Genomic DNA, 16,792 nt, shown 5'->3' with positions numbered 1-16,792 from the left:
GGAAGGTATTTGCACAGAAGGAAAAACAATCATTGGAGTTAAACAGAAGTGGCAATGGGCTACTTTAGGATATAGTGAGTTCTTTTTTAAAGCGATGGGGTGGATCAGTGGGTTGAATCAGATGACTCTGATATCCCCTGGACCTCTCCAACCACAATTCTTATTAGATTCAGCCCATCATTCTAGGATCTATTTTTGGATCCTGAGGGTATCATTCAACATCTTATCTCGACCTACCAGTTTCCTAGGCATGTAACCTTTGGCAACCTCATTGAATTAAATTTCACAAACACCTACTACATGCCAAGTACTACCATAGGCACAGGGGACTATAAAGACCCCCAAAAACCACCCAGAATCTCCTTACTGGGGTTGGGGGATGGAATACAATAAGCACACAAGTAAATATAAGTTACATACAAAATCATTTCAAGAAAGAGAGAGAATACTAATTGGGAGATCAGCTTCATTTGTTAAATAGCAATAATGCCCTTCACTCTTCTTACAGTTGATTCTAAGGAAGATAAATGAAATAATACAAGTAAAAGCATTTTGTAAACTATAAAACACTATGAAAATAAGAATCTGGGTTTCAATTCACAGGGCTTTTGTAAGTACCAGGATAACAAAGCATCAACATAATTGATATGGCAGGTGTAGGATGTGATTTTGAAAGCAGTATCAAAAGCAGCATGGAATACTTACAGTCTTGTGTGCCAAGGAGGAAGGAACATTGATACTGATTTGATTAATTTTATTATAAAGTATGCTTTATAGTCTAGTGTTGTTTTGTATCAGTCTAATATTCCACAATTTTGTTAAAAATGGGTATACTATGATACTCACATAAGGCATTACAGGAAGTCTTATACAGAGTAAAAGAAAAATATATCAAAAAGGGAAGTAATAGTGGTAATCCTTTCAAGAAGCCTCATTCCATCCATCTTGAAAAAGAATGACAGTGTGAATGAGAAATGCTAAATGGGGGAAGGGGGGATTTTTTTTCCTAAAATGGCCTTTATATTTTAACTGCCTAGAAGAAAATCTCAGAAAAGGGGGGGGGAGGAGGTCAAGTTTTCAAAGACATTGGCAAACTTGACACAGCACTTAAGTGATTTCTTATCAAAAGATAGCATGCAGAGAAGGAAAGCCAAGTAAGTCATTCAAAACATGACAATTTCCTGTTCCACTCTCATGCCACAGCTTAGAAACATAGATTTCCAACTGGAAAGTACCTTAGAGGTCATTAAGGCCAACCTCTCTCATTTTCCAGATGAAGAAACTGAGGCTTGAGAGAGGGAAAATGACTTGCCTGGGGTCACAGATTTAATACATGTCTGAGGCAGGATTTAAACTCAGGTGTTCCTGACACTGAGCCCAGCATTTTATCTACACCATACCACTATTCTCAACCAGCCACAGTAAGTGAGGCAGCAAGGCCGGAGACCGGAAATCAGAGTTTGAATCCTATCTCTGACACTAGATGTATGACCCTGGGCAAATCAACTTCATCTAGCAGACTGGGGTGGGAATAAGACTAATACTCATCCTACCCATCGATACTCATAAGGTTACCATGAGGAAAATGCCATTGAAATGTAAGCTTTGGCTACTACTGCTGCTACCCTACTCCTCTACTAAAGAACAATACCAATGATTAACATTTGTCAAACACATTCAAGTTTGCTACCTACATTACCTGATCTGATTTTCACACCAGCCCTTAGAGGTTACGCGTTATTGTTCCTGTCTTAACGATGAGAAAATTGAGACCCAGAGACACTTAATGATTTAAGAACCACGTACATATTCTGGAAGTTTTTCCTTTCCCAAAATTAAGATAGAGTGGGCAACATCATAGTTTTTTCAGAAATTTAAAAAAGAATAATTATAATATTCTTCCCCAAATTATATCATCTTCTTGCTCCTACTAAGTCTGTTACCTCATATATGAAATGGCAGATAACCCTTCCAGGACTTTACTCCAGCTGCTACTTCTTCAGGGATACCCAAGAATCAGGAAGTAGGAAGCTAACAACCATCGTTATCGATTATTATAAGCCTGTTACATGCAAAACCCCGTGTTTACTTCAAGAAACATACTTCCTCTGCAGAGTACTATGGATACACTGTTGTTTCTTTCTCAGTGTATTAGCATGGAATCCATGAAGTCACATTACTGATATGCAAAATATAAGTGTGAACAAGGAAGAAAAACCAGAAACTATATACTAAAGTCCATATTTCTCAACCAGAATAAAGTGAGATTATAATCTCCTAGTTAAGAGCTTTCCATTTGGGATAAAAATTATACCCCTTTATTGCTCATCAAAGAAATTCCATTATGTCAAACTCTTGCGTGTCATATCTCCCAGTGCAAGTAACAATATTTTCAAAAGAAAAAAGACCAATAGACATAATGACCAGTTATCTCTAGGCAGCGGCACTATGTAGTTTTGTAATCTGGGATGAGATAACTCCTGAGCCTCATTTTCCTAATCCGGTAAAACAGACAGACTCTTCATTGAAAGGACAAGTACATAAGCTGAAGCTTAAATACTTTGGCCACATAATGAGAAGATGGGACTCATTGGAAAAGACCCTGATGTTGGGAAAAATTGAAGGCAAAAGAAGGGGATGGTAGAGGATGAGATGGATAGATAGTGCCATGGAAACAACACACATGAACTTGGACAATTTTGGGGAGATAGTGGAGGATAGAAAGGTTTGGTGTGCTATGGTCCATAGGATCACAGAGTCAGACAGGACTGAACTACTGAACACAAAATGTTGATCATTGCAATCAAATGAGATTATGGATGCTATGGTACTTTCTAAATGCTAAAGCACTTTATGAATGAAAGATAGAATACTCTCCTAATGAGTTTCCAATGGTTCATGTCATCATAATGGATTTAGAACAGGAGGAAACCTCACTGGGTCATCTAGTCCAATCTTGTCATTTTAACAAATGAAGGCTCTGAAGCCTAAAGAGGTTAAGTGATCTTTCCTGAGATTACACAGCTTATTAAGTAGCGGGAGCCAGGATTTACACTCACATCCCTGGCTCTGACTCCAGTATTCTGCTCTATAGTTACCCTTGAAAGAAGCAGAATTAAAAGAGAGGATAATTTTGTTGTTGGTGAGCGGTTTCAGTCATGACTGACTCTTTGTGGGCCCCATTTTGGGGTTTTCTTGGCAAAGATATTAGAGAGGTTTACCATTTCCTTCCCCAGCTCATTTTACAGATGAGAAACTGAGGCAAATAGAGTTAAGTGACTTGTCCAGGGTCACACAGCTAGTAAATGTCTGGGGTCACATTTGAACTCAGAAAGATGAGTCTTCCTGATTCCAAGCCCAGTGCTCTGTGCACTGCACCAACTAGCTGCCCTCAAAGGAGAGGATCTTCACCAACAAAATAAGCACAGTGTAATCATCAAATAAAGCTGACTCATATGTGCCTTATTTGAAACAAAGATAAATCGACATTCTGTACCAGTGATTCTCTAAGGCAGATCCTTCAGATACTTAAAAAACACAGTGCTGGAAAATTCTGAGTTAAAGTCAGAAGAAGGATTTCTATCATGGCTTTAATCTAAAAGGGCAAGGTGGAAGAAAATGCCTGGGGATAGTGTATTTGACCTCAGTGCTATGTAAACATTGATTCTTTTCCTAAAAAAGAGGGAAATACTAGAAACTGCTCGCTTACTAAAAAGGACAGACACTGCATTGTTTTTAATTGACCAGTCATCCTTTGGCTTTGCCATTTTACAAAATGAAGTATGATTAGAGACATAAATAGGATTTTTTTTAAAAAAACTACACAAACCACCAGGAGATGAGGACCAGGTCACTGCAATAAAGGTTTAAGAAACTCAAGTCTTCATGATTGACTCATCACTTTCCAGAAAAATCAGCAAAAATGAGAGTAGATCATGATCTTAGAAGAATTCATATATATATCAGAATCCCATCATTCAGAAGCTCCTTGACATAGCAAACTAGCTTTCTGCTCCTCTTACTGGGATTTGTTATTCTTCAGGGAGTCACTTCTTCTTTCTGACTTATATCTGGCAGTTTTGTTTGGAGAAAAGCATATACTTGGGGCCAGATTATGTTGGTTTCTGTTCCAGAGAAAGTTTCCAACACATCTTTATTCCTAAAAGGAAAAAAGAAGACAACAAATAAACACTTTTGATTTTTCCTAATCAATTATTCTATCTTGATTTTATTACATTTTATTTTTTAAATAAATACCTTGTTGGTTTTTTTTTAAATATCCCCATCACAGGGGCAGCTAGGTGGCACAGCAGATAGAGCACCAGCCCTGAAGTCAGGAGGACCTGAGTTCAAATCTGATCTCAGACCCAATACTTGACGCTTACTACCTGTGTGACCCTGGGCAAGTCACTTAACCCCAATTGCCTAAAAATAAAATTTAAAAATTAAAAAAATCTATATATATATATCCCCATCACTTTCAAATAATGCTGCCACTCAATAGAACTTTCCCTTAGAACAAACTAATAGTGTTAAGTAAAGTAAATCAGCATATTAACTACGTTTTACAATGTATACCTCATTCCTCCCCTATGGTAATATAATAATAGTAACCAGCACTCACATAGCTTATCAGATTTGCAAAACATGGTACAAATACTATCTCATTTGATCCTCAAAATGACCCTGTGAAGTAGGTGCTATTATTATCCTCATTTTATAGATGAGGAAATTAAGTCAAGCAGAGGTTAAGTGATTTGCCCAGAGTCCCACAGAAAGTAAGCGTCTGAGTCTGGATTTGAACTCAGGTCTTATGGACTCCAAGTCTCACACTCCATCCACTGTGCCGCTTTATGGCCCATCTCTCTGCTGAGAGGTCAGAACATGCTTCACTACTAGTCTTCAGTAGTCACCATTGACCAGAGTTATTTCTTTCAGTGATTTCCTTTACGTTATTGCGGTCAATGTGTAAATTGTTCTCCTGGCTCTACTCACTTTGCATCACTTCATATTAGTCTTCCTGTTTTCCCTGAACTCCTCATATTTATTGTTTCTTAGGGTGCAATAACACTGCGTTAAATTCACATTCAGGTATTTTTCAGTTGTGCCTGAACATGTCAAAAAAAAAACACCTAGTTTTCTCAGCAAAGATACTGGAGTGGTTTGCCATTTTCTTCTCCAGATCATTTTACAGATGAGGAAACTGAGGTAAACAGGGTTAAATGACTTTCCCAGGGTCATACAGCTAGTAAATGTCTGGCATCAGATTTGAACTCAGGAAGATGAGTCTTCCTGACTCCAGGCCTTGTATTCTATCCATTGCATTGCCTAGCGGCCCTAAATTCACACACCAGAAATTAATCAGCTAGTCTCCAAGCATCTACTTTCCCTCCAGTTCTTTGCCTGGAAGTACTTCTACAAATATTTTTGTATAAACTTTGCTGTCTGTCTTTGATCTCTTTGGGGTACATGCCTAGTAGTAGTGATGCTGAGTCAAAAGGTATAGACAGTTCCATGACTTTGCTAAAATAATTCCAAATTGCTTTCCAGAATACCAGCTTGGTTTTAAAAGTAGATGTGGTGCCCTGTGATCCGGTGAGGAGTGATTTTTCATAAAGCACAGGACTGACCACATCACTTCCATACTTCAACTCCACTGGTTCCTTGTTGGCTCTAACAACTCCTTTGTTTAGTATTTAAAGCCCCTCACACACTAGAGCCAACCTACCTCTCCAGCCTTATTAAACTTTGCTCTCGTGTATGCACTCTATGGCAAAGGTATGCCACCCCCTGAAAAACCTCTGAGTCCCCAGAACCAGATTCAAATGGAATTGGCAAATGTTTAACAAAATAAATAAAAAATACAAATTAGGTAATGTTAATTTGTGATTTCCTAAGTCAATCTGTGACTTGTGGGAATCTGTTTCTATTAATATCAGTACCCTATAGTATAGTCAAATTGGCCTTCTTGTCACATAAGACACTACATTTCCCATCTCCATGCCTTTATACTGGTTGTCTCTATCCCTAGAATTCATTCCTTCCACACGTCTGCCTCATAGAATCTCTGTTTTTCTTCAAAGCTCAGGAATTAAAGGCCTCATACTTCAAGGGAGTCGAAGTCAAAAGGAAAGGCTTATATATACCTAAATTTTCATAGCAGCACTTTTGTGGTAGCAACAAATTAGAAACAAAGTGGACATGAATCAACTGGGGAATGGCTGAATAAACTGTGATATAAGGATATAATGGTATTACTGCAGAATACCAAATGCCAAAGTCAGAGAAACACGAGAAACCTTGTATGAACTGATAAAGAGTGAAGAAAGCAAATCAAGAGAGCAATATAGGTAATGACCACAATCATGTAAATGAAGATGACATCAAAAGAAATCAGAACCTAGAGTAATATGATGACAGTCTTGATTCTGAGGACTGGGGAACAGACCATGTCACTCCCAGACTTGAACTCTACTGGCTCCTTATCACTTCTAACACATTTTCCTCCTTTCACTTATGAAGAGGGATACTACAAATGCAGAATGTTACATGTGCTGTCACACATGGTTAATATATCCATTTGTTCTGCTTAACTTTCTCTTTGTCACAAGGAAAAAAAGATTCAGTGCAAGAGGAGGGGCAGGACAAGATTAGAATGTTAAAGTGTTATTTGTATAATTTGTTACAATGTTATTTTGAATAGACAAAAGGCATCAGTAAAACTTCTTTAAAATCAAAATGCCTAATTACCTTACCTTTTTAAAGGTCATAAAACCCAAAGACAAAAAACCTGAGGAGAATGGAAAGGACACAGAAAGTCCCTGAGGTTGGTCCTCAGTATCATACTCAGAAGTAATGCCCTACAAGGAGAAGTAGATAAAAGCTGAACAAGGAGATTAAATGGAAAAATTCTAGAACTTTCTAGCCTTTCAAATCAAATGTTAGCTGTGTTGCTTCATTTTGTGTTCATATGAAGTATTGTGAATTCTCACAACACCAAATACACCTATATTCTAACATAAGTTAGTTTATTGGACTTTTCTCTTTAAAAAAAAAATAATTCTAGAACCAAATGAGTGGGGTTTGAATGGCACATTTTGCATTTTCTGTGCCAACCTTTTCATCTGTAAATACAGATGAGAACCGAATACATTCGCCCACTGTCAACATCCATGAATTAAAGAAAAAAGGAGGAGGTGGGTAAATAACTTACCGGTAATACTCCAGAACAGGTTTTGTTTGGGCCTCATAAGCCTTTAGTCTCTTGGTAACAGTTTCTGGTTTATCATCCTCACGCTGTATAAGAGGCTCTCCGGTAATATCATCAATGCCCTAAAAGGAGGGTCATGAAAGAAAACAATCAGTAGCCTTTTAAAACAGACAACTATCATCCACCAGTCTGAAACCTAAACCTCTTCACCATCAAATACGCCACAAGTTCCAAACGATATGCAAAACAAACAAACAAAATCTCACCACCATCCCATGTCTTTCACAATGGAATTGGCCAACAAGATAGAGTCAGGGTGCTATGAAACCCAATGTGACTGTAGTACAAAGCTGTCAGCATCACTCGAGAATATTGCAGACTGTAGCTCTGGGGGAAAACCTTTGTTTCAAAGTGACACTGTTCTGTACGTAACTAATCTATACATTTAACTTCATGTCCTGACAGTTTCAATTAAAGGTTGGGAACCTTGCCTTCCTGACTCTGGGAATATTATCCTTTTCCTTTGCTACTAACATTATACAATCTCTATTCATCCAGCCCTTTGGCCCTCAGAGGGAACTTCGGGAAGTATAGACATGGGTAAACCAATTACCCTTTTCTGTATTCACCCAGTGACCACCTCAGTTCAGGCCTTCATCACTTCTCACCTGGACCATACATAGCCATCCAAATGGATTCCTTTCCTCAGTTTCCTCCGCACTCCAAGCCATCCTTCAGTCAGCTGCCAACATGATTTTTCTAAAGCATGGATAGGACCATATACATCCCTCCAACACCACTCCAAGAGCTCCCTATTACCTCCAGGGTCAATTATAAAATGGTATGTTTTTGCATTTAAACCTCTTTGTAATCTGACCTCTTCACCTCTTTGCAGACTCCTCCCCTCTTTACACTCTATGCTCCTGCTACCCCGATCTACTTGCTTCCTCACACACAACATGCCATATCTCATTCTGAGTCTTTGTATTGGCTCTCTCCCATGCCTCAAAGGCTCTGCCCATTCACCTCCAGGTCCTACTTTTCCCTGGCTCCCTTCAAGGCTTAGCTCAACTCCCACCCTCCACAGGAAGCCTTTCCTGGTCCCTTTCAGACTGACTTCCACCTTCTCTATAGATATCCTGTGTGTTCCTCCTTATTTACAAGTGGTCTTGCCTCATTAGAATGTAAGTTCCTCGAGGGCAGTGAATCTTTTGACCTTTCTTTGTATCTCCAACACTTACCACAATACCTGGCATGGAACAAGTATTAAATATATGCTTGTTGACTAACACCAAGTACTCTCAGGACAAACCCTTTGGAAAAAGAGCTTTGGTCAAATGTAAGGGTTTCTAAGGCTCTGGGGACCATGAGATTTCACTGCCTGCAATATACAGCACACACTGCAAAAAAGGGCTTACCCATACAGAATTGTTAGAAGACTATGAGGAACCAAAGTGGGATGGAAAGGACGCTGAACTAGGAGTCCAATAACTTAGTCTTGTCTCAGCTCCACCAGGAACTAGCTTTGTGACCTTGGATAAGTCAAACTCTTGAAGATCAAGTTCTTTTCTCATCTATGAAAAGTGGACAGAGCACTGGGCCTGGAGTCAGGAAGACCTGAATTCAAATCGAGCTTCAAACACTTAAAAACTGTGAGACCCTGGACCAATCACTTAACTTACTTCTGCCTCAGTTATCTCATCTGTAAAATGGGGATAATAATAGCAACTCCCTCCCAGGGTTGTTGTGATGGGATAACGTTTGTAAAGTTCTATGTAAATAGTAGCTATTTAACAGCTTTAAACTATTCAAGTTTAGAATAGTACCAAGACTTTTGGAAAACTGTATAAACAAAAATATTGATTGTGGTACTTTTTGTGTTAGAAAAAAAAAAACAAGAAAGAAATTGCACTTAGAGCATGAAAAAAAAACCATAAAAAAATAAAAGTAATTAACCACAAGAAAAGATGAACATGAGGGCTCCAGAGGAATATAGGAAAACTGACATGAACTGATGCCGAGAAAAGAACTAAGTACAACAACAACAATATTTACATGGTGCTTTTACAAATATCTCTTTGGATCTGCACAACAGTCCTGGGTAGATGCTATTATTATCCCCATTATATAGATGAGAGAACTGAGGCAAACTGAGCTTTTTCCTCAGAGGAACTGAGGAAACTGAGGCAAAACAGCAGCTAAGTCACTTGCCCAGAGTCACATAGCTAGTAAGGACCTGAGGCAGGATTTGAACTCAGATCTTCTTGAATCCAGCCCTCCATCTGATGTGCCACCTAAAATGCAGGGTGAGTGGAAATTATATAAATGAAAACAATCAAAGCAAATAACTCAGATTCAAGGCCAATAATAGTTCCAAAGGACAGATGATGAAATACACTTGCCTCCTCTGGGCAGAGAAGTGGCAGGTTGTAGGGCCCGAATGCTATGTACACTGACAAACCATGCTCTGTACGGGCTGACTTTGACGAGCTGTTTTTCTTTGTGACAAGGAAGGGCTCGATATTGAGGTGGAAGGGTAAGAAATATTGGGAAATATTTGTGGCTTAAAAATCATAGGCTCCTTTGGGGCAGCTATGTAGTACAGTGGATAGAGCACCAGCCCTGGAGTCAGGAGGACCTGAGTTTAAATCCAGCCTCAGACACATATCACTTACTAGCTGTGTGACCCTGTGCAAGTCACTTATCCCCAGTTGCCTCACCAATAAACAAAAAATCATAGGTATCATTAAAATGAAATTTAAAAAGATCTTTAACACCCAGTATTCCTAAGAATCTAAATACTCTCATCTAAATACCGAACAGGCCTAACACTGCTAAACCTGGAGATCAGGTACATCCCTATCAGAGTAAGGAGAGACAGTAGGAGGTTACATATCTTTAAAATAGAAACATTAAATATCATATACACAGAGATGGTTTTGCCACAGACAAGCACTTACAATTTTTCGAGGAGGATTGAATTCAGTGTTGTAAACTCGGCCAGAACTTGGGTGAATCCAGCGAGAGGTGAGACGTTGCTTAATAACCTCAAAGGGTACATTCAGATCAATCACTGTATCTATCTGGTAGGCTTTGTCCAGGGCTTCAGCTTGTGGGACAGTCCTGGGGAAACCTTTTTTTTTTAATTTAAATAAAGAAGAGGAAAAAAATATTATTGGATTTCTCACACCCAAAAATTAACCTACCAACTGAAATCCAGTTAAGTTAACCACAGATACTTGGATAATTTTTCTAAGGCCCATAATTCTGCCTCACATACTTTGTAGTTGTATGATGTTAAACAAGTCACCTACCTCTAAAATTCATTTCCCTTATCTTTTTCTTTCTTTTCCTTTTCTTTTGGAGGCAATCTGAATTAACTTGCCCAGGGTCACACAGCTAGTAAGTGTCTAAGGCCAGATTTGAATTCAGATCCTCCAAATTGTCTCTAAGGTCACTTCCAACTCTAGAACTATGATCTTATAAACAATAATAAATGTTTATTTGTTATTATACTGATCAATGGCACTGAAAAATTATAATGCAGTCATGGGAAAGGTTCTCAATATTCTACCTCAACTCTTTCTTGCTTAAAATTAAAACAACTCTGAGGTACCACATCACACCTATCAGATTGGCTAATATGACAGAAAAAGAAAATTATAAAAATTAGAGAAGATGTGGGAAAATTGGTGTACAAGTGCATTGTTGATGGAGTTGTGAACTGATCCAACCATTCTGAAAAGCAATTTGGAACTATGTCCAAAGGGCAACCAAACTGTACATACCCTTTGATACAGCAACATTACTAGTCTGTATCCCAAAGAGATCATAAAAAGGGGAAAAGGACCCACATGTACAAAAATATTTACAGCAGCTCTTTCTGTGGTCGCAAAGAACTGGAAAGTAAAGACATGCCTATAAATTGGGGAATGGCTGAATAAGTTGTGGCATGTGAATATAATGGAATATTATTGTGCCATAAGAAATGATGAGCATGCAGATTTCAGAAAAACCTGAAAAGGTTTACATGAACTAATGCTGAGTGAAGTGAGCAGAACAAGGAGTACACAGCAACAGCAACATTGTACAATGATTAACTATGATAGACTTAACTCTTTTCAGCAATACAATGATCCAAGACAATTCCAAAAGACTTGAGATGGAAAATGCTAACCATCCAGAGAAAGAACTATAGAGTCTGAATGCAGATCAAAGCATATTATTTTCATTTTTTTTTCTTTCTCATGGTTTTTTCCTTTTGTTCACATTCTTCTTTCACAACATGACTGAAGTGTAAATATGTTTAACATGATTGTACATGCATAACCTAAAAAAAGAACAAAACCTCTTTCCTGCTTAATTATTAGCTACAAAGGTAATCTGGTTTTGTACCTTGTGGATCACTGGGTACAGGAACAGAGTGTATCAGAAAGAATATGAGATTAAATTGCTCAAGGTCACATGGCTAACAAACATTGGAGCTTATCAAATTCTTTCCTGACTACGAGAGCAGCTCTTTTTCCACAATATCATCACCTTATTATCCTTCTATCTCCTTTTCTTCTCCCTTGGACTTTCCCCATGAGTCTGAATGAAATTAGACCTACCCATTCTTTTTAAGGAAATTGTAATACTGTAGACAATCCTCAATTTTTCAATGGATTATTATCCCAAAATTCATCAATTTCAATGAGAAAATATATTCCAAATTCTAGCTAACAAACTCAGACTGCTAGAGTGGGCCCCAAGCCAGCCCAGTAAAACCTATTTTACATAACATATAAAAATAATAGTAACTGGGATTAACATAATCCTTCAAAGTTTGCATAGCATTTTACATACTTCTGTCCCATTTGATCTTCACAATAACCCTGTGAGACAAGTACTGAAGTTATTATATCCATTTTGTAGATGAAGACACTGAAGCTTAGTCTACTCTTTTACACAGTATGTATATCTTGTACACACATTTTTTTTTTACTTATTTATACCATTAGGGTATTCCTTGAAGGCAAAGACTGTGTTTTGGGGCTTAGCATGACATCTGGCACAGAATTCAGGTTTAATCATTCCTTGTTGAGTGACTAACTGGCTTGCCCAAGATCCCACAGCTAGTAAGTATTAAGGAAGGTTTTGAACCCAAGTCTGATTCTGAATTCAGCTCTCCAACACAATCCTATGCTAATAACTCACATCTTTGTAGTTTTAGGGTTCACAAAGCACTTTCCTCACAGCTATTGTGTGAGACAGGAAGTATGTGGATTGGTGCTATGAAACCTAACCAACACATGCTATGGCCAGAGGAAATTCATTCAGGGTTTCACCTGAAATGCTAGGAGCATATCTCTACATATCTCCCATATGCACTGCTCCCTTGATAGACAGAGAAACAAAGGTTCCTTCACTTCCAAAGAAGGGGCTTTCATGGTCCAGGACAAGGGTTAGGGATTAAACGAGGTCAGGTGCATCAATGAAGAGTTATAGGGGTTCATGGATAAGAATTAAGCTAAAAGTTCTAGAGTAAGGAATGTGAGGAGATAAGTACTGGAGGTGTGGGGTGCACATGGCTCTCTTACATTTATCCTCAGCTAAAACTGTCCTTGCTTCTACTTTTCTATTGTCTTTTTATTTTTCTAAATCAAAGTTGGTTAAGGAGTCTCCTATGTGCCCACACAGGCCTCTTTACCCAACTCCTTCTTTTCTTCCTCATTAGAAGTTAGTTGGGAACCTCTGAAAGCCCAGAAAATATCACCCCAGGAAAACCCTGGAACAGCTGAACCAGAAGAAGGATGGGGTATAGCAATCCAATAGCCCAAGTAGCTTGAGGGACCAACAGGAAAGGCCCCTCTTGCCCTGGGGGAAGAGGAACAGTACAGAATGGGAGGCATCCTAGTAAGCTAGCAGAAAGCCCCACCTCAGCATACAAAGAGGAGATCCTGAAACCCAGGTGGTGGAACAGGCAAACACCAACACTTGGACCCCCAGTACCTCAGTGAGGGAGGGGGAACTAGTAGAAACCAGCTTGGAAAACCACCAGGTGCCTCGGCATTCTACAGCAACTGCCTCTCCCAGTGCCTCAACAAAACTAAGGGAAGCATCGCTCCAAGGGGCCCCAAGCAGATAAACATCCTGCAACATTCATCTGAAAGGAGCTGAAGAAAGTGAAAGGAAGGAAAGGCCTGGGTGAGCAGGAAATCTCCAGGAGCCACACTACCCAATCCTACCCCCAGAGTTCCAGTGTTGCTGATTCCAGCCCAATACCAGGTAAGCTGCCAGAACCCTATAGCCTCCAACTGCCAGGATTGGAGGCCCCAGCACACAAAGCTAGTGACCAGGCCCTAGATTCCCAACACAAGAAGCTTGGGTCAGGACCCTCTGTTCCCCAGCAGGAGAGCTCAGTCTCTTTAAGGGCTAGGAAATAAGCAAAAACCATGAGCAAAAAGAAATGTATGATAGATTCTTTTTATGGGAAAAGTGAAAATCAAGGCAGAAATTCTGAAGAGGACAATATTGTCAACAAACCCACATCTGGAACCTCAAAAGGGAACTGGTCTGAAGCCCAAAAAGCTTTCTTGGAAGAGCTCAAGAAGGATTTTAAAAGTCAAATGAGAGAGGTAGAAGAAAAAGGGAAAAGAAATGAGAGGTATGCAAAAGAGAGTCAATAGCTTGGAAAAGGAAGGACAAAAATTAATTGTAGAAAACAAGTCCTTCAAAAAAATACAATTGGCCAACTGGGGGGAAAAAAGTACACTGAAGAAAACAAGTCCCTAAAAAATACAATTGGACAACTGGAAAAAAGTACACTGAAGAAAACAAGACTCTAAAAAATACAATTTGTCAAATGGGGAAGGAGGTACAAAATTTAATAGTAGAAAACAATTTGTTAAAAATTAGAATTGGGCAAATGGAAGCTAATGACTCTGTGAGACAGCAAGAATCAGTCAAACAAAAACAAAAGAATGAAAAAATAGATGAAAACATAAAATACCTCATTGGTAAAACAAGTGACCTGTAAAATAGATCCAAGAGAGACAATTTAAAAATTATTGGTCTACCTGAAAATCATGATGAAAAAAGGAACCTGGAAGTACCTTTCAGGGAATCATAAAGGAAAATTGCCCTGAGGTCCTAGAACTAGAGGGTAAAATAGCCATAGAAAGAATCCACCAATCACCTCCTGAAAGAGATCCCAAACTGAAAACACCGAGGAATATAGTAGCCAAATTCCAAAATTAACAGGTCAAAAAGAAAATACTGCAAGCAGCCAGAAAGAAACAATTTAAATATCATGGAGCCACAGTCAGGATTACACAGGACCTTGCAGCTGCTACATTAAAAGATCAGAGGGCATAGAATATTCCGTAAGGCAAAGGAGCTTGGATTACAACCAAGGATCAACTACCCAGGGAAAATGAGCATGATCTTTCAGGGGAGGAGATGGATGTTCAATGAAATAGGGGGCTTCCAAACCTTCCTGATAAAAAGACCAGAGATCAACAGAAAATTTGATCTTCAAATACAAGACTCAAGAAAGACATAAAAAGGTAAATGGAACAGAAAAAAAACATGTTATTAATAAGGGCAAACTGTTTACATCCCTACAAGGGAAGATGACACTTGTAACTCTTGAGAACAGTACTGTTATTATACCATGTTAAAGGGGTATACATAAAGAGGGTGGGTATAAATTGACTTTGATGTAATGATAAAAAAAATCTAATCAAGTGGGTTAAATGGATCCAAGTAAGTGGATTAATCTGATCTAACTAAGAAAATGTACTGAGAAAAAAGAAAAGGAGGAGACAGACAAGGCTAAATTATATTAAATTAAATCACTTGAAGAGGCACAAAGACCTATTACAGCAGAGGGAAAGAAGGGAGGGAGATGAGCATTGTTTGAACCTTACTCTCATCAGATTTGGCTCAAGAAGGGAATAACATAATCAGTTAGGTATAGAAATCTAACTTTCCCTATATGCAGTAGGAGGGAAAAGGGGAAAGAAAAGGGAAGGGAGATAGAAGAGAGGGAAGAAGTAGTAAGGGTAAAGGGGAAGGAAAGGGAGGGGGCTAATAGAAGAGAGGCAGGACTGAGGAAGGCGGTGGTCCAAAGCAAAACACTAGTGAGGAAGGGAAAGGAGAAAGAAAAGCATAAAGTGGGGGAAGGATGGAGAGAAAGACATAGATAGTAATCATAACTATGAATGTGATATATGAATGTAATGGAATATTATTATGCTATAGAAATGATGAACAGGCAGACTTCAGAAAAACCTGGAAAGACTTGTATGGTCTGATGCTGAGTGAAGTGAGCAGAATTAGGAGAATGTTGTACAAAGTAACAGCCATGCTGTGCGATGACTAATATTGATAGACGTAGCCCTTTTCAGCAACATAAGGATCTGAGACATCTCCAAAGGCCTCATGATGGAAAATGCTATCCACATCCAAAGAAAGAACTATGGAATTTGAATGCAGATAGAAGCATCGTTTTTGCTTTTTTTTTCTTCTGTTGTGTTGTTTCCTTTTTTTGTTTTTTTGGCAATTGGGGTTAAGTGACTTGCCCAGGGTCACACAGCTAGTAAGTGTCAAGTGTTTGGTCTGAGGCCACATTCAAACTCAGGTCCTCCTGACTTCAGGGCTGGTGTTCTATCCACTGTGCCACCTAGCTGCCCCTTGTTTCCTCTTTCCTGTGGTTCCTCCTATTGGTTCTAATTCTTACCTACAACATCACTGATATGAAAGTATGTTTAATGAGAATGTATTTGTATAGCCTATATCAGTTTGTGCACCATCTTGGGGAGGGATGTGGGGAGGGAGGAGAAGAAAAATTTAAAACTCAAAAGCTTATGGAAGTGATTGTTGGTAAATCAAAATAAATTAATTTTTTTAAAAGTTAATTGTGTCTTCCAGGATTAGACTGCTGTGGCCATTTAATAATTCATGATGGTCTTCTGACTTTTGAAGAATTAATCAATTGCTCTGCTTTTGGCACAGAATGAGTTCTAGCTGGCTCCCTGTGTGGGTTTAAAGCCAGGCTCCATTTGTGTGTGTGTTAGAGAGAGAAAAAGAGATAGAGATGAAACAGACCTTACGCAAACTTTCTAAATTTTATGGGCTTTGGTTTTCTTACCTATAAAATGAGAGGGGTTGACTAAGTGACTTCTGAAGTCCTCTTTCACTATAAAATCCTATGATCCATCAATACTGTATATTTCTAATACAAAGTTTATGGCTGGATTTCATAATACCTTGCCTTTTTCCTTCTTCTGGCCAAGTGGTCTGTAGTACACTTTTATAGCTCTAATGTTTCTTTTTGTCTCTGAATGATCCTCATCATAGATTCTGTCACATAAGTTTATCTTCTTCAGATATATATGTATATATGTACATATATAATATATTATAATATTAATATAGTATTATACCATTACAAACTGTATTCTAATACTATATTTCTTTTATTCCTTTTGAATGAGGTGTGACTGGAATATGACTACATCCCATTTCATCAAATCTCAGTGATATCAATGAAGTTGAATTTATCTCTTTGTGATAAGATCTCCTATTTACTTTGCTTAT

At 38.5% G+C, this 16,792-nt stretch overlaps 1 protein-coding gene across 3 annotated transcripts in view; it reads right to left on the bottom strand.

The window, feature by feature from the left end:
- Nucleotides 1-737: 737 nt before the first annotated feature.
- The window catches only part of AK3 (adenylate kinase 3), a 28,748-nt gene continuing 12,693 nt past the window's right edge, over nucleotides 738-16,792 (bottom strand). Inside the window, exons 3-6 of one of the 3 annotated variants that reach the window (XM_021006318.2) lie at nucleotides 10,171-10,343; nucleotides 7,214-7,332; nucleotides 6,756-6,860; nucleotides 4,072-4,159 (exon numbers count right to left, since the gene is read on the bottom strand). In XM_021006318.2, the coding sequence (XP_020861977.1) occupies nucleotides 6,767-6,860; nucleotides 7,214-7,332; nucleotides 10,171-10,343 (386 nt within the window). In that variant the 3' untranslated portion in view covers nucleotides 4,072-4,159; nucleotides 6,756-6,766. Of the gene's footprint in view, nucleotides 4,160-6,754; nucleotides 6,861-7,213; nucleotides 7,333-10,170; nucleotides 10,344-16,792 lie in introns of those variants that run through there. The other 2 variants (XM_021006317.2, XM_021006319.2) reach the window with 2 other exon arrangements.

This window comes from Phascolarctos cinereus, unplaced genomic scaffold (genome assembly GCF_003287225.1).
Source record: "Phascolarctos cinereus isolate Bilbo 61053 unplaced genomic scaffold, phaCin_HiC Scaffold_4;HRSCAF=312, whole genome shotgun sequence".
In the NCBI taxonomy this organism is placed as follows: domain Eukaryota; kingdom Metazoa; phylum Chordata; class Mammalia; order Diprotodontia; family Phascolarctidae; genus Phascolarctos; species Phascolarctos cinereus.
Note: the sequence above shows the minus strand (reverse complement) of the source record. Positions and strands in the feature narration are given on the sequence as shown.